At 40.0% G+C, this 18,827-nt stretch overlaps 1 protein-coding gene across 2 annotated transcripts in view; it reads left to right on the forward strand.

Annotated features, from left to right (window-relative positions):
- The first annotated feature begins 1,025 nt into the window (after positions 1-1,025).
- Positions 1,026-18,827, forward strand: part of LOC101175315 (ethanolamine kinase 1) — a 41,715-nt gene continuing 23,913 nt past the window's right edge. The window contains exons 1-4 of one of the 2 annotated variants that reach the window (XM_078948389.1): positions 1,106-1,194; positions 1,550-1,657; positions 9,454-9,716; positions 12,285-12,425. In XM_078948389.1, the coding sequence (XP_078804515.1) occupies positions 1,652-1,657; positions 9,454-9,716; positions 12,285-12,425 (410 nt within the window). In that variant the 5' untranslated portion in view covers positions 1,106-1,194; positions 1,550-1,651. Of the gene's footprint in view, positions 1,658-9,453; positions 9,717-12,284; positions 12,426-18,827 lie in introns of both variants that reach the window. The other variant, XM_023955589.2, reaches the window with a different exon arrangement.

Consider the following 18,827-nt stretch of genomic DNA (forward strand, 5'->3'; position numbering starts at 1 on the left):
CTCCCAATGTTAAAGTGTCTAGGATAGCACAAGGGATAACTGATGATTGTAATGTTTGTTTGTGTTTTATTCATATTTGAAAGCTTGAAATTTCAAAATAAAAAATCGCCAAAAAACTCCTATTTTATCTGATCTCACGATATGAAGACAAGGAGAGTTAAAGATCAACAGGTGTTCCACTGATTCCAAATACATGTGTGAACTTGATTGTGGTGAAATATTCAAACATTTTTTAATTACAACCAATGAGTATTACATTGTGTAGTGTGGAAAAATGGTTATTGAAATGTTTTTTTTTAATCAAGAAGTTATTGTTTTTTTAAAACTGATCTGTAATACGTAGCAATACTAGTTTAATGTGATAATGTGTTCTAATAATAATCAATGATTATTACATAACGGTTACCGTTACTGTTTACTGCAATCATGAATGAAGGTTTTCTAAAAATTATCAATCATTAATAGACACTGGATTTTGTAACTTGAAAAGAACCTATCGGATCAGAACCAGATAACAAAAACTACGTAAAACTATTCAATGAATTAACTCAGTAGGGGTGGGATTGTATAAACTCGCTTCTTCCAACTCCTTTTCAAGCAATAATTTAAGATATCAAGTGACTTTTTATTTGTTTTATTTTCTGTTTGATCTTTAATGCATTTTTTAATATCCGTAATGAGTTTGATAAATCTGTGTACATTCTTTATTGCTTTGACTACAATATTTGAAATTAATCTATAAATCATATCAAATCATAAAAAACTAAATTGGAAAAAGAGGGGGCAAAAAAGTTCTTCAGCAAAATTTTCATTTTAATAAGTTAATAAAATAGTCGACCTTAATCCTTGCTAAACGTTGGGCATTACTTCGATCGCTGTGACCTCCCAAACACACAGATTACATCACATTAACTAGAAAGTTATGTGCGTTCTAAAGTGACCCTAGTCGATGAAATAGTCAGAACAGGTTTATGTTATTAGTTTCTGCAACAAAAACGTATCTAAATCTGATGGTGTTTCATGGAGTCCACTTGTTTGAAAAATATTTTCTAAATGATCCTATTGGATCATTTGTGATTCTTTAAAATCCAGCTCAGCATTAAAATAACACGTTTGGGCCAGCATGAGTTAATAAGTAAACTGCAGCAGAGAGGATGAAGATTTCCAAAGGAACATTGGCCCTTGATAAGCAAGGTGATCTGCCCAGACACACATATGGATTATCTGACCTGCAACCTTCTTTAAAATCTCAAATTATAAAAAAAACGAAAACATATTTATTTATTTGGGATTAGTAAAAACTCAGATCAGTGATATACAAAGAGTGCAGTGGCTTTTTGTCAACCTGGTCCATAACATTTGGTATTGATTTGACCCGAATTTTGCTCTAAATGAAACTGGTTTGTGTAACATTTCAAATGGCGATATAAGTGGAGCTGTAATCCAGACAAAATATTCCTGATTGGGAGATTCGTGAAGAGATTTGAAATCCAAACATTTATTTGCCTCTTTTGAAATGGAAATGAACGTTTCTGATGCTGGAAATCAGCTCCTCCATGTGGACATCCATATTGACGAACATGAGCCACGCCGGGGAATTTTGGAACTTCTGAGCAAACTCCGTCCTCATTGGAAGGCGGCTGACATTCAGATGAAGGTATGTAAACTTGGATGTTTCAGTGTTTTGGTGATATAGATTGTGATCACAGTGAATATTATAGCATATCGCTGCAGCTGTGAAGGGAAACAGCTGAAAAAAAGCTGTTTCTGGTCAGAGCAAGATCATGGTCATGTCAGAAAGAATCGTTTTTCTAGACAAAAAAAAAAAAGAACTTTTGTCGTTACTAGTAGGAAGTGATTCATTAAGTTAAATGCCATCATTCATGCTCCTTTTTTGCTTGTTGATATGATGCTGGACTAAGAAGACGAGAGTTGGATTCAGACTGGTCACAATCGGTTCACTTAACCCTTGTGCTATCTTAGATGACCCCACCCTTACATTGACGTGTTCTCCCTACCATGACAAAGGTGGATAAAGGTGGAAAGATTTCATGTAATCCATGGACACCAGTGAAGATCACAAATCATTGAAGAAAAAAGGTTCAGAGCATTGTCTAGTGGGTCTAGATGACCCAACTCCCAATGTTAAAGTGCCTAGGATTGCACAAGGGTTAAAGTGAACCAGACTTCATTTCCTTCGATAATCCATAACCGATTTTCAGTCTAAATACACCCAAGACAGACTTTGGTCCGGGAGCAGGACCCGCTCTCCGACCCATCTTTGGAGGTGGTCTCGGTTCGTTTCCAATCAGACGGAACCTCGGTTCAGTTGTTGAGTGAGGAAACAGTTTCCTCACTCAACAACTGAACCAAAACGGCCATCGCAGCCAGGCATTGTGGGATGTAAAGAAAGTAGGAAACAGCTTTTACTGTCATACACATTGCTTCGCACACTGTTTTCTTGACAATCTTTATGTCATAAACATTTATCAGCGTACCTTCTTAGCCGTTGCCTCCTCAGTATTGCAGCGAAACTTCACCATACCAAAGTAGCAAGTAAAAAGTGCTGGACCTGACGTTGATATAGACACAAATGGTCATCCAAATATAAACTTTGAATCAGTAAACAACCTTGACAAGGACTGCAAAGCGCAGGATTTTATTTTTTCTCTCTCTTGTTGCTTTGCCCTACCCTAGTACTTCCCACATGTTTATTGTTTACTAGCTTTGGTTCAAAACAGAAATGGACGGTTGATGGCAGTCTGAACACAAGGTTCAGGACTTGATCCGGACCAAATGAAGTGGACTCGGTCCGGACCAACGCATTTTTCCAGTCTCAATAGACTCCTAACCCTTGTGCTATCTTAGATGACCCCACCCTTACTTTGACGTGTTATTCTTTCCAGGACAAAGGTGGATAAAGGTGGAAATATTTCATGTAATCCATGGACACCAGTGAAGATCACAAATCATTGAAGAAAAAAGGTTCAGCGCACTGTCTAGTGGGTCTAGATGACCCAACTCCCAATGTTAAAGTGCCTAGGATAGCACAAGGGCTTAAACAAAGCCATCATTTCCAATGAATTGCAGCATAAAAGCGGGAAAAAGAGGAAAAACACTGTTCTGCTGTGGCAAAAGTCCCTTGTGATGACGTCAGTACAAATTAATTATGCTGCACTTTTCGCACGGTGGATGTGAAAACGAAAATGCAATCCCCTCTTTGCCTTTTCGCTTTAATTATATCACAGAATGAGCGGCGTTGTAGAAGAAAATGAAAAAGCATTTTGAAGGACTGATTTTTAATTTTATTTTTGAGTCATTTGATGCAGTTACACTGTGAAAATGAAAAAGCATTTCTCTTAATCCATTTTAATTATCAAACTAGATATTTCTAATTGCATTTTGCTTCCCATTTACCAGAGAATTTTTTGAACATGAAATGTCAAATACTATTTTCTTTATCATTTTAATTAAGTGACAGAATGAGCGGTGTTGGAGTAGAAAAATAAAAAGTGGTTTGGCGCATTGATTTTTCATTTTACTTTTGAGTCAACAATTGCAGCTTCATTTTGAAAATAAAAAAGCATTTCTGCTATTGACTTTTATTTTTAATTATTCTACAGAACTGCAGCAACTATAGAGGAATAAAGTTGATGAGCCACACAATGAAGCTGTGGGAAAGAGTAGTGGAAGCCAGGCTTAGGAAGAAGGTGGAGATTTGTGAGCAGCAGTATGGTTTCATGCCCCGTAAGAGCACCACTGATGCCATTTTTGCTTTGAGAATGTTGATGGAAAAGTACAGAGAAGGTCAGAAGGAGCTGCATTGTGTGTTCGTAGATTTAGAGAAGGCGTATGACAGGGTGCCGAGGGAGGAGCTGTGGTACTGTATGAGGTCGTCTGGAGTGGCAGAGAAGTATGTCAGAGTAGTTCAGGACATGTATGAGAGAAGTATGACGGTGGTGAGATGTGCTGTAGGTCAGACAGAGGAGTTCAAGGTGGAGGTGGGACTACACCAAGGATCAGCTTTGAGTCCTTTTTTGTTTGCTATGCTGATGGACAGGCTGACAGATGAGGTAAGACAGGAATCTCCCTGGACAATGATGTTTGCGGATGACATTGTAATTTGCAGTGAGAGTAGAGAGCAGGTGGAGGAACAGCTAGAGAGGTGGAGGTTTGCTCTGGAAAGAAGAGGCATGAAGGTCAGTCGTAGTAAGACAGAATACATGTGTCTGAACGAGAGGGATCAAGGTAGAAGTGTTAGGTTACAGGGGACTGAGGTGAAGAAGGTGCAGGAGTTTAAGTACTTGGGGTCAACAGTTCAGTGTGATGGGGATTGTGGAAAAGAGGTGAAGAGGCGAGTGCAGGCAGGTTGGAGCGGTTGGAGGAAAGTGTCAGGAGTGTTGTGTGACAGAAGAGTGCCAGCAAGACTCAAAGGAAAGGTGTACAAGACAGTGGTGAGACCAGCTCTGCTCTATGGGTTAGAGACGGTAGCAGTGAGACAGAGACAAGAGGCTGAGATGGAGGTAGCGGAGATGAAGATGTTGAGGTTCTCCTTAGGAGTGACCAGGTTAGACAGGATAAGGAACGAGTACATCAGAGGGACGGCTCATGTTGCCTGTGTTAGCGACAAAGTCAGAGAAGCCAGACTGAGATGGTTTGGACATGTTCAGAGGAGGGATAGTGGATATATTGGTAGAAGGATGTTGGAGATGGAGCTGCCTGGCAGGAGGGCAAGAGGACGGCCAAAGAGGAGATACATGGATGTCTTAACAGAGGACATGAAGTTGGCTAACGTTAGGGTAGAAGATGTTCATGATAGGGTGAGGTGGAAAAGGATGATTCGCTGTGGCGACCCCTGATGGGAAAAGCCGAAAGAGAAAGAAGATTCTACAGAAATGCTCCTAAACAAAAATAGGACAGAGCGATATTGTCTGTTCGATTGGATTAAATTTTTCTAATCCCGCAAGAAAACGTATTTTACCCAAAAAATAACATTTTATATAGAAAGTTGTCTTGATATGATAAGAACAATCAATTTCTATCTTAATAATACATTTATTAAGCATTCCTTTTGACTTTTATACTAACGTGTCCAAGCCTTATTTTAATTCAAGCTTTGGTCATGTCAATATAGGCATCTTAATATGATTATGTCAATAAGATTTACAGATTCCATTAAAAGTTTGACTTGCAGAACATAAATTACAATATACATTTTGTTTTGTTTTTTTAGGGAACAGGTCCAACAAGGAGAAAGTCCAAAACTTAAAAAAAAAAAACGGATAAAAAAATAAATAACTACAACAAAGTAATGAGGATTTAAAAGGAATAAAGCAAAGTAAAAAGAATTCAACGCAAGTATCTAAAAAAAGAGTTACTAAAGTCACTACTAATTCTAAATTAAATGTAATTAATTGTCTCAATGTAAGTTTTTAAGGTAAAAAAAGTTTTTCAATTCTTGGCCAAAAAAAAAAAATCTAATAAATTGTTTACCAAAATTTACAAAATGTGGTAATTTAAAATATCTTTATGCAAGTTTTTGCATACAGTGTAAAGGCTGTAATATGAAAGAGTGCAGATTAAAAGTTGACTTGTCAAAGAACTTTTTGTGTTGGTGTGTGTGTGTGTGTGTGTGTGTGTGTGTGTGTGTGTGTGTGTGTGTGTGTGTGTGTGTGTGTGTGTGTGTGGTCAAGTTGTTGATGCACACACACACGCAATCTCTCACAAATGTCTTTAAACCTAAAGTTTTTTACCGAAATGATAACAAACATTCTCTTGCTTCAAGTACCGTGTTGCAGCAAATTTTTCTGAAATTAAAATTATTTGTCATAAATTGCTCCCCACACTTTACTGACATATAGTAGCTGTATGAAAAAGAGGGATTCTTTATTTTTTTATTTTCTTTGTATTTACTTTCAGAGTGTCCAATCTGAGGACAATCTGGTCCCATGTGCAAACTCAAGGTCCAATCTTTCTGAGCAATAGGGTTTTTTTACTTTCTGGGCGACTATTCATTGCTCGAGTGACCTTACTGTCCAGCCCGGGTGTAGTAATGTACACAAAGGATGTGCAGTTCTCCTTCAGCTCTCAGTCCCTGAAGTCACTGTCATGATGTTTTGTGTTGGACGGCAGAAGGACGCTGCCTGTTGTCACGCATGTGCTTTCCCTCCGTGTCAAAGAAAGAGTTTTCTTTTCAAATGCCAGTTTTTGGCCTGAGCTGTTATTTTCGTTAGTCTTTTAACCCTTGTGCTATCTTAGATGACCCCACCCTTGCATTGACGTATTCTCCCTACCATGACAAAGGTGGATAAAGGTGGAAAGATTTCATGTAATCCATGGACACCAGTGAAGATCACAAATCATTGAAGAAAAAAGGTTCAGAGCACTGTCTAGTGGGTCTAGATGACCCAACTCCCAATGTTAAAGTGCTTAGGATAGCACAAGGGTTATACTGAAAAAAACACAAAAACCTAATTTGACAGGAACGCTGTGTGTTCATTTCACTAAAGCTACGTTGACACCAGGCATGTGTGGTGCGTTCAAGAACGTGCTGAACGGGCATTCTTCATGGCTTCGCTTTTAGCAAATGGTATTCGGACAGATCTACAGCTGCTCTAAACCAGCCCATATAGTTTGAGGGAGGTTTGGTGTGAAATGTCAAAACGGTACAAATCTGGTGAATCTTTGTCCGGGCTTTTCCTTTCACAGCTCTATTCCGATATTTGAAAGACTTGGTGTCATAGAATTCCAGCCGGGCTCAAACCACAATTATTCATCTCTCCTTCACGATCAATTTTCAAACGGTTGGCACTTCTGTGAATTGAAGGGGACGCCATCCCTACGTCACTGCCAAATTGGTCAAAGTTCAACCTGGTTTTAATGCAAGAATGCAGAAGCCCGAAACACACATTAATGCACGTTTACACAGATTTTGATAGGAAAGGCTCACTTGAACGCATTAGTGGAAACATGGCTTCACCAAATAGCTGTCAACAGCCCTGACTCTTTTCACCCTCTCAACCCGTTGGGCAGGTAAGCAGGTGTTTATTATTGTGTCCAATCTGAGGCACAGAACACACCTGGGAACACAGCATGAATGAGAAATGTCTGATAGCAGCTGTATGGACCAAGAATAAGTCTAGTAATGCAGTCTAAGTATTTTAGAGCATCTGTGTACATTACAATAGCACACTGTGGCATGGGATGTCATTCAGTGGTTCCTCATTAACCACCAAATGCTTATTTTGTTTATGTCAAACAAAATAATAACACTAAAACAGAGAAAACTACGTTTTTGTAAAAACTTCTTCATTCGGTTTTCCCTCTTTCATTCGCAGTAAAAAAATATTCAAGTGAGATTTTTGTACTGCCATGATGGAAACGTGTGTTTTTAATTTAACCTTCAACAACAAAATGGACTTTCTGCATAACAGAAAAATGAAATCAATCAATGGAGGCAAAAAGAGCTGTGTACCTTCAGGAACATGGTTGTTTGAAAATGCCTGAAGGTCCTCCTCTCATCTGTTCAGAGAAATATACGGAGTTGGTGTCCACAATGTATGTGACTTGTGCAAGTACTTCATGCACGAAGGCCACATCACACAGTCACCACCTACATTTTGCACATTTTCCACGTATAAAATTGCGTTCTTTTGTGATACTTATAAGTTATTCATAAGTGTTCCTTGGGTCCATTGAGGGTTTCAGGCGACAGGTCCTTACCTGAATTCATTTTTGAGCTTGGTCAGTTGAGAATTACGCCGTTTATGCATATTTTACGTTTTTTTTGGTCAGAGAGCACGAATGCGGAGAACACATTTGGGACTTTAGCTTTAATTTTTGATTACGTGCGGGCCGTAATGACTGCACAATGGCTCTTAAATTCAAACCGAGCATCTTTGCGACGGTTTAATTGATTTGCTCTTTCTCTTTTATAAGAAAAATGCCGCACATACTCAAAAAAAATGATTTGAAACCTGAGTCTGCGGGTAAAAAACTGGCAAACCTGTACAGACCACGCAGGTGGCCCGCACTAAATTTTAAGATTGTAGACCACTCAGAGAGCATCCATCCATCTTCCTCCGCTTATCCGGGACTGGGTCGCGGGGGCAGCAGACTGAGCAGAGATGCCCAGACTTCCCTCACCCCAGCCACTTCCTCCAGCTCCTCTGGGGGGACCCCGAGGCGTTCCCAGGCCAGCCGAGAGACGTAGTCTCTCCAGCGTGTCCTGGGTCTTCCCCGGGGCCTCCGCCCAGTGGGACATGCCCGGAACACCTCTCCACCTCGGATTCAGGAACAACAGTGCGGTTTCCGTCCTGGTCGTAGAACAGTGGACCAGCTCTACACCCTATCTAGGGTGCTGGAGGGATTGTGGGAGTTCGCTCATCCAGTCCATATTTGTTTTGTGGATTTGGAGAAGGCGTTCGACCGCGTCCCCCGTGGCATCCTGTGGGGGGTGCTCTGGGAGTATGGGTCCGGGGAGCCTTACTGAGGGCTGTCCGGTCTCTGTATGACCGGAGTAGGAGCTTGGTTCGCATAGCCGGCAGTAAGTCAGACCTGTTCCCGGTCCACGTTGGACTCCGGCAGGGCTGCCCTTTATCACCGGTTCTGTTCATTGTTTTTATGGACAGAATTTCTAGGCGCAGCCAGGGGCCGGAAGGGATCTGGTTTGGGGACGGGACGCAGGCGTGTTGTACAGATTTTTGCCTTTTTCAACCCTCCTCAAGTCCTGCGCACTTTACAAAGGGCCCGTTAGGGCTTTACATGTAAAAGTGCGCGTTCCTTGTAAAATTAGACAATCAGAGAGCAGTTTGTGTGGACAGACATCCTACAAGCACTTTGGGCGTGTCCCGTGCATGCAGACTTTTCAGCACAGTCAGCAAGTATCTCACTAATGCTGAGAGTGTGGTGTAAGGTCAGCATCACCTGCAAGTTATAAATGTGTGTAACTTCTAGTCTCCTAACAAATACTTTGCAATATATTTATCAAACGCACAAAAATGGTACACTCCATTTTTCTGAGGTGGCCGCACAGGCCTGAAGTGAACTTCAAGGCACACCTGTGATTCCCTTAAGATGGTGCCTCTCCTCTCTATGACCCTCTATGGGCCCGGATAAGCCGAAAACCCCATACAGGTTATCCTCCCGTATGTGACTAAGGCAAAATCGTGGGAAGGACCTTTTCTAATTAATATTAGGAGTCAGAGCAGCAAAATCTTCTTTCAGTTTTATTAGGCAATAACAGAATTCTGCAAAAATGAGGATCTTTCCGGAAAATGTGGCTTGTCTGGCTGCTACTGCTCATTTTGATCAGTTTAACAGTTTAAAGAAAACATTACAGAGAATATTATCAGCAGATTAAGGACTTAATGCTGTTTAAACCAGAAAAACACCTCAATGATTGCACTTAATATGTCCCCACATCTCCATAAGAATCTCTTTTTTTAATTTCAGGCATTCACAGAAGGCATCACCAACCAGCTCATCGGCTGCTTCGTCGGCTCTCTTCAGGAGTCCGGCTGTGTCCTGGTACGAATCAATGGCAGGATGACGGACCTTTACGTCAGCCGGGACAGGGAGGTGAAGATGTTGCAGGTGTTCCACGCGCATGGCTGTGGTCCAGAGATCTACTGCACTTTCCAGAACGGCATCTGCTACAAGTTCATCCCAGGATCAGTGTTGGAAGATCACCTGCTCCAGCAGCCGTCCATTTACAGGTCTCGTCAGAAAATGTTATTAGCTAGTATAGAAATACCTTTGGGGATTTAGGCCTGAGATGTCCTTTGTCTAACAAACACTCACACATGGCTTAAATGGTGTATACTTATATAGCGCTTTTCTACCTAAAAGGTAGGTCACAGTCACACACACATTCACCCAGTCACACACACATTCACACACTGGTGGCGGCTGTGCTGGCAAACACAGGCGCCTGCCTACCACCAGAGGCAAGTTGGGTTCAGTGTCTTGGCCAAGGACACTTCGACTCATGGGCATGCAAGGTCGGAGTCAAACCTGCAATCTTACGATCATGGGTCGACCGCCCTACCGTTGTACCACGGCCGCCCCAAGGCTGGTGGTCCTCGTCTGGACCACCTCGTCTCATGCTGGCTGAATTTGTTGTGGTTTTTGGCGTATTTCTCTGTTATTGTTTTATTTAGGAGCCGGATGTGACTCTTGGCCATCATTCGATGCTGGCTTTGTTATGGGGCTCTCTGTTTTCGTATCTTTTCTGTTGAAGCTGCTGTGTACATTCGATAGTTTAACCAGCGTTTGGATTGGTCTGTCTATGGACCCGTCTGTCAACTGTGGACATTTTTCTTGTCATTGGTCTCTTTATGTAGCATCTGTGGCTCATTTTCTCATTTTAATTCGCTTGGTCCAGAATCAGGTGGACCAAGATGGCTTTCTATGATGTGGTGAATACACAAATAGAACCTTCTCTTTAAACTAACTACTTGATATCACTTTCTCAGATTTGTTCTTTAAAAGCACCTTTATTCCTTTTATTCCAAGCATTCCAAAACTGATCAGTTCTAAGTAATTTATATATTATTGCCAAGACTAACATTATTATGCATATTATCCATGCATCGCTTCCTAAGCCTGCGACCCTTAGTCCCCGGTCAGCACTTCCGTTTCTGGCGGATGACGCAAAACCCTTGACAAAGTTGGCTTCTAAGTTCCACAGTGTCTGCTCATCCTGCGGCTTTGCAGCCCTGCACTCCTTGAATTGGTGCCGCAACGACGACTGCTCTCCACGTACCTGTTTCTGCTCTGAAAGTGATGGGGCAGTGGACCTCCTCCGTATTCCAAAGAGACTCAGACTTAACTCAACCAATATGTTAGCAGCAGAATGGAAAAAAAAAATTCTCGGATTATGGATGTTTGAATACTATTTGCCAGGTGGAAGCCTCAAATTCAGGATGTTCTTAAGCTTGTATTTAGCATGCCAATGGAGCTCGAATTTGGATGTTACGTTAGCCCGTATTTAGTATGCAGATGGAAACATTGAATTTATGGCCTTAAACTCGTGTCATTGTACTTCAGATGGAAGCGTCAAAATTATGGATGTTACTTCAGCTTGTATCATAGCATGCCAGTGGAAGCGTCGGGTTTTGGATGTTAAGTTGATGTCCTTGTTACAGGTTTGACTCATGGCAGGTTCAATTTATAGTTCCCTACAGTGTGTTTACAACATTGGCTCCACGTTCAATTTTGCTTGGCTCTTTTTTTTCCCTCTTCTATCTAGATAGTGTGTTCCCTTTGTGGCGCTGTACTCAAACAGGAGCGGCCCTACGGTCAATGGTGCCGGGTCACACATAGCAGTTCCACTACTAAAAGAGTGTGAAAATAAATATCTTACTGCATGAGTTGTCTGACTGAAACCCCAACAGTGTCACCAGCAAAGCCATCCCACACCATCACACCTTCTCCTCCATGCTTCACGGTGGGAACGAGGCATGTATAGTCCATCTGTTCACCTTTTCTGTGTCGCACAAAGACACAGTCTTTGGAGCCAAAATCATAAATTTGGACTCATCAGACCAAAGCACAGATTCCCACTGGTCTGATGTCCATTCCTTGTGTACGTTTGCCCAAACAAGACTCTTCTGCTTGTTGCCTTTCTTTAGCTGTGGCTTTAATCAAACATCCGTCTTTAATTATCAGATTGTCCAAAGACAAACCATTTGTAACGCAAATAGAAAAAAATAGCTATGTTATTGTCAAAGAAAACTGTTTAAATTACTTAAATGATGTTGATTCCAAGTCTCAGACATCTAAACTGTGAGTTGGTGCTGAATAATGGTACAAACCTTAAAGAAGATTTTTTTTTCTTTTGATTCTTAGTGTGTAACGTGACCTCTTTATTTTTGCCGATTCAGGTGTTTTCTTAATATTTGAGTTATTTATAATCACTTTTCATAGTGAGCAATGCTGTTTTTTCACGCCCCTGTGCGACTCCTTGCTCTGATAATAACTGGTTAGCATCATTATTCACTCCTCTGGATAGTAGGACACAACACGGCCAGCCAAGGCTGAGCAGCCAGGGCCACGGTAGCCATCAATCAGCACGCTCTGCTTCTGCAGGGAAAACTGAAAAACTCCATGTCCCACCTTCAAATGTTGCTCTAAAAGGTCACATGTTCGACAAGGCCCATTTTTTTGGAGTAAGATAAGAAGACTAAATGGAAAAGGAGGCTGTGTCTCTGCTATAATAACAGTTTGTTTGTGCAATAGCAGATTCGGCCAAGCTTATCTGTGAAAATAAATTCTCTCCACAGATTGATTGCAGCAGAGATGGGGAGAATCCACTCCATTCAGCCAAAACACAACTTGCCTGTTGAACCTCTGATCTGGACCAAAATGTCCCACTTTCTTACACTGATGCAGAGCAGCACCAAGAGCTGCCCAACTCCAAAAAGGTATGGTGTGGAGGGCAGGGTATGTTCATAAGGCTCACTGGGGTTACATGTGTTGTTATTGTTTTTACATGAAGCAAATCTGATGATTCCAACCAATGACTTTGCTTTCATTAGTAGAAGGTTCCCTGCTGGATCAGTCAGATTTTTTCTTAAAACGTTCACATTTTCTGCAGTGAGGGCTTTATCTCACTGGAATTTAGCCATTGGCCACAAATCATTGGTAAGTGACAATACCAAAAGATCTTGAATTCCTTTTGGAGCTTTTAATTTCCTTCCCTGAGCCTTAGAAGAAAAACTGTAATGTCATGGAAATTTGGAACACCACCAAAACTGTCTCAAGAACGAATGCAGCAGGTTTATTAGCTCAGCTAAAAGTCCACAAAAGTAAATCAGGGTCAAGCAGGCAGGAGTCAATAATAGGCATGAGATCTTCAGAGGAGAGACGGGTTAGTCAGGATCCAGGCGAGAGTCGGTGAAGGCGTCAGGCAAACGCAGTCAGAAACAGGGTTGGAAGACAGATGATCAGGTCCAGATATAACGCTCGGTAAAGAAGGCAGAGTGGTACAGACAATACTTTGTACTCAGTGTGGCGCAGTGCTTAAGTGTGCTGTGGTTGATGAATGAATGAGAATCAGGTGTGCTGCCTCCAGGAAGTGTGTGCTGGGGTTGCTGGGAGCTGAAATGGGGCTACAACTCTGGGGGCGGGTCCCGGAGGTGACCAGAGGAGCAAACTGAGCTCTGGGGGGTATTCCAGGAAGCATGTTTAAACTACCCTGACTTTAAGCCTAAACTCTGGCTGAAATCCCCCTGAACTTGCTTACTCTGGGTATGTCGGTTCCAAAAGACCGGATATGAGTTGGCGTAATTACGCTGGACTTGGTAACCCTGGTTTAATGCACGTGCACAGCAGGTACATAAAGACATGCTTAATAAATCGCCGATTTCTGGAGTCACCATGGAAAAGCGTGGTGAAAAAAAGAAAGCGCTATACTTCAGTGAGATGGAGTCTGAGATTTTAATGACGGCGTATGAAGATTATACGTCCATCAAAAAATTAACACGGCTGCATCATCAAAAGAAAGAGTTTCTGCTTGGAGAAAAACAAAAAAGTGAACGCACAAGTTTCTGATCTTGTTTCCATTTTCCTTGTGACGCATATATATATCTATATATCTATATATAGACATATATATAGATATATATAACGTATCCAATTTTGCCAAGTTAAATGAATTACTTCTATTGGTAATAAATAATTTGCTTACATTTATTCAACCTAATTTCTTACGTCTATAAAGCTCAATAATTGTTTATACAACTCCAATTTACGTATTTATCTAACTAAATGTCATATTACTCCATTAATCTTTTTATCATCTTAATTACTTATATTTCTTGAACTCGCATATGTCTAAGTTTGAGCCGGCAGATATGCTCATTTTTATAACAATAAAAAGGACGGAAAAAAATTCACGGAGTGCAAAAATTCATTAAAGAATTTTTCATCATTTTCATTACTTTAGAAACTTGTAGGGGTGCTATAAAAACTCATCATTCTCTCTTTCACTCTCCCTCATGGTGCAGAGAGGTAAGCATAGTAGTACAAAATAACTCGGCAAAACACAGTAAAACAGCTAAACAACTAAACACATTTGGTCAAAAACCCACACTTAAACCCAAATCCGTCCAGACAGGAAAAGGGAATGATATCCCAGAATCCCTTGCGGTGCCGATCTAACAGCAGCACCAAAGTTAGACCTACTTAATTGAATTAATTTGAATGAAAGTAAAATAACTGTCTGAGAACTACGTGTTATTTTTAAGGTAACCAAACAAAAAAATGATTTATCTTAACTGAAGCAAATAATTAAGTTAGATCAAAGTAAAAAAGTTTATCTTTTCAACATCCATACATGGTCTTGTCACTCTCTCACTGTGGAAAAAGTATTATCTGAGCTTCTTCATCCACTAAATCATCTTCAAATGTACACGCCATGCTGCTTCACCTCTCTGAAAACAAACTAAGCTTCAACTAAACCTGCTCCGGACCAGGTTATGTTCAGAGCATGAGTTAATATGGCAACTTGACATATCCTGAAACATAAGGAAGCGATTATGTAGCATAAATAAAAAGCAAAGTCAAAACCAGAAATGCTTTTTCATTTTCAAAATGAAGCTGCATTTTTTGACTCAAAAATATAATGAAAAAGCAATCCACCAAAATGCTTTTTCATTTCCTTCCTCAACACAGCTTATTCTGTCACTTAATTAAAATTAAAATGAAAATGGTATTTGACATTTCATTTTCAAACAGTTCTCTGGTAAATGTGTAGCATAATTCATTTAGAAATGTCTAATTTGACCATTTAAAATGGATTAATAGAAATGCTTTTTAATTTTCAAAATGAAGCTGCATTTTTTGACTCAAAATTAAAAAGAAAAAGCAATATTTCAAAATGCTTTTTCATTTCCTTCCTCAATACAGCTTATTCTGTCACTTAATTAAAATGATAAAGAAAATGGTATTTGACATTTCATTTTCAAAAAGGTCCCTGGTAAATGTGTACCAAAATTCATTTAGAAATGTCTCATTTGACAATTAAAATGGATTAACAGAAATGCTTTTTAATTTTCAAAATGTAACTGCATTTTTTGACTCAAAATTAAAAAGAAAAAGCAATATTTCAAAATGCTTTTTCATTTTATACTTAAAACCGCTTATTCTGTGTCATAATTCAAACGAAAATGCAAAGAGGGGATTGCATTTGCATTTTAACATCCACCCCGCGCAAGTTGTCACAATATTCAATTCGAAAAAGCATTAGCAGAGGGGAGGCGGGGCGATGACGTCACTGCTTTCTCCGTGTGTCCGGCTGCTGACTGACGCACACACGCGCACCAGGAGCAGACTGTGTTAGCGGCAGAGACGAGGGTTTTGTGATGGTTGTGAACTTCTGATGAGTTTCCACAGCTTCTCAGGACTAAGTAGCTGCATGTCCGCCTTCTGCGGTCCTCCTCCTGACGCACCGCGGACAAGCTTTGTTCTTTGGACCGCCAGCTGCCTTCGCACAGCGGAGCGCGAAGCTCCGACGATCGCTGAAGGCGGAAATGCTGCTACGATCTGAGAAACCATCATATGAATTTGTGTTTCCAGTGGTGTCCAGAACAAAATAAAGACTGATGTAATTCACAGATATTTACACATTTATCTGCAGCTTCGCGCTGAATTTGCTGTTTGATGACAGGTGGAGCTCCATCAACAGACAGCAGATTTCTCGATGCTAAACGTTGCTGGTTGGACCAAAAACACTCACTCAGCGCGAAGCTGCAGGAGACTATCTTCATAATGTGCTTTTATAACAGTTATGCTAATATTTTACGGCCTGCTCTGCTCGATTATATGTTTTTAAATCCGTGCGGTCAGACGACGCTAAAGTTTGCTTACGATTCACAGCTTCTGATTCGCGAGGGAGCTGAAGGAACATTCTGCTGCATTTTTCATATTAAGATTACGTAAAACCGGGTCCTGTTCAAAAACCGCTGGACCTGGCCTAGTCAAACCTGGATTCCTGGATCTTAATAAATCAAACAGCAAATTCACCGGAAAGCTGCAAATAAATGTGTAAATATCTGGGAATTACATGTCTTTATTTTGTTCTGGACACCACTGGAAACACAAATTCATATGATGGTTTCTCAGATCGTAGCAGCATTTCCGCCTTCAGCGATCGTCGGAGCTTCGCGCTCCGCTGTGCGAAGGCAGCTGGCGGTCCAAAGAACAAAGCTTGTTCGCGGTGCGTCCGGAGGAGGACCGCAGAAGGCGGACATGCAGCTACTTAGTCCTGAGAAGCTGTGGAAACTCATCAGAAGTTCACAACCATCACAAAACCCTCGTCTCTGCCGCTAACACAGTCTGCTCCTGGTGCGCGTGTGTGCGTCAGTCAGCAGCCGGACACACGGAGAAAGCAGTGACGTCATCGCCCCGCCTCCCCTCTGCTAATGCTTTTTCGAATTGAATATTGTGACAACTTGCGCGGGGTGGATGTTAAAATGCAAATGCAATCCCCTCTTTGCATTTTCGTTTGAATTATGACACAGAATAAGCGGTTTTAAGTATAAAATGAAAAAGCATTTTGAAATATTGCTTTTTCTTTTTAATTTTGAGTCAAAAAATGCAGTTACATTTTGAAAATTAAAAAGCATTTCTGTTAATCCATTTTAATTGTCAAATGAGACATTTCTAAATGAATTATGCTACACATTTACCAGGGACCTTTTTGAAAATGAAATGTCAAATACCATTTTCTTTATCATTTTAATTAAGTGACAGAATAAGCTGTATTGAGGAAGGAAATGAAAAAGCATTTTGAAATATTGCTTTTTCTTTTTAATTTTGAGTCAAAAAATGCAGCTTCATTTTGAAAATTAAAAAGCATTTCTATTAATCCATTTTAATGGTCAAATTAGACATTTCTAAATGAATTATGCTACACATTTACCAGAAAACTGTTTGAAAATGAAATGTCAAATACCATTTTCATTTTAATTTTAATTAAGTGACAGAATAAGCTGTGTTGAGGAAGGAAATGAAAAAGCATTTTGGTGGATTGCTTTTTCATTATATTTTTGAGTCAAAAAATGCAGCTTCATTTTGAAAATGAAAAAGCATTTCTGGTTTTGACTTTGCTTTTTATTTATGCTACATAATCGCTTCCATAGAAACATACGTGCATTTCTGGAACCGAAAGTTGAGGTTATCAAATTCCTTAGCCTCAAACTTACAGTGGGAGCTAGCATAACCTGCTTTCTGGAATACCCCCCTGGAGTCATCACTGCTGGGTTAATTTCACATCACTGACACAGAGTACAGTAAAGTAAAGTAAAAAATTCATTCGCCAAAACTTCCACTTAGTCAAATAATTGTTTGATATTGTTGTGTTGCCAATTGAAAAAGTTGTTATATCTCAATTAGGTTTTGGCTATTTTTATAACTTTTGATTTTTTTGTAGGACTCCCAGCCTTTTGAAATGCACCACATGGGCCTGTTACTTGACTCTTGGTTTCTGGTTTTCCACCATTGTTCTTCCATGCACAGGGAAAATCTATCTTTGGAATTAAAGAAATACATTTCAATAAATTTGACAGGAATGATGTCAATACTAAACTTAACTAAACCCCTTTACATATAATAATTCCAGTGATTTCATCAGCGGGGGATGCTTGTATGTAGATACTGTATGTAGTCCTTCAGTATAATGTCATTCGAGGTCATACGGTAAGTGATAATGCCTGACGAGGTGTCTGTGTGAGAAATAAGGAAGTTGCGGAGATGTGAACAGTTCGTCATCATGCTTATACTGTAATACTTGCCGTAGTAACGGCTGCTTGCACTGCAGTGCTGCACCTGTTAAGCAGAGGAAAGAGATATATAAGCTAAACGTCATGTTAAGTGATAAGTATGATTTCAGAGCCATGTTAAACCTCTTGTATTATGTTTTAGTCCAGACGATGAAGCTGAATGTTGTTTTTTAGAGAGACAAAGTCCACAGATAATTTCCTAGATTGCTTTTATTGAAGAAAAATCCATCATTACCTCTTATTATTAAATGTGTATCAACATATACTTTTATCTCAACCTGCTGATGCAATACTGAAGTTTATCTTCACTAACAACTAGGGCCAAATTTCTTCTGGCAGTTCAGACTGTTGCTGCTGTGCAGGTTTTCCCATCGTCCTTTATTTCAGTCTGACATTGAACATGCTTGGTGGCTCTGCTTCAGGTGATAAAAAGATTGGTAGTATTTTCAGTTTCAGATATGCAGTGCATGTTACTCTGGTTTTTCTCGGTACTACCTCCACACAGGGGCCGAAATTTAATTATTTAGTCATCGGCCAAGTTTAACTTTTTTCTCAATTTTTTTAAGAAAAAGAAAATGCATAAAAGTAATTTATAAATGTTATGAACACGCCTTTTTTTGTTATCTAACTGTAAACTCAAATTCAAAGAAAACAGAGAAAACAAGGACAGATTTCCAATAGATTTGCTTATTCTGCCTCCAGGTGATTACATTTTATACTAAATCATAACAGTATCATATTTTGGATTATTGTTATTTTATATTATTGACATTAAAGCTGCGTCTCTTGTGAGGGAAGGGACAGGTCACATTTTTCAGTGTAACACCAGCTCTGTAACGCTACAAAGATGCTGCTAGAATACAGTGGATTCTATTCTATTATTATAAATAAAGTTTTTTATCAATGTCCTAAGAATTAATTTTGTTTTATTGATCCGCTGTAAGTGGAGCAGCTATCTCCTCCAGTTCTGACTGAATACTGTTAATAATCACCAAATGTTCTGTTGTTTCACCGCTCAAAAATGAACGTTACACAGTCTTGCAT

This window comes from Oryzias latipes, chromosome 6, assembly GCF_053564925.1.
Source record: "Oryzias latipes strain Hd-rR chromosome 6, Olatipes_Hd-rR_3.1".
Lineage (NCBI taxonomy): Eukaryota > Metazoa > Chordata > Actinopteri > Beloniformes > Adrianichthyidae > Oryzias > Oryzias latipes.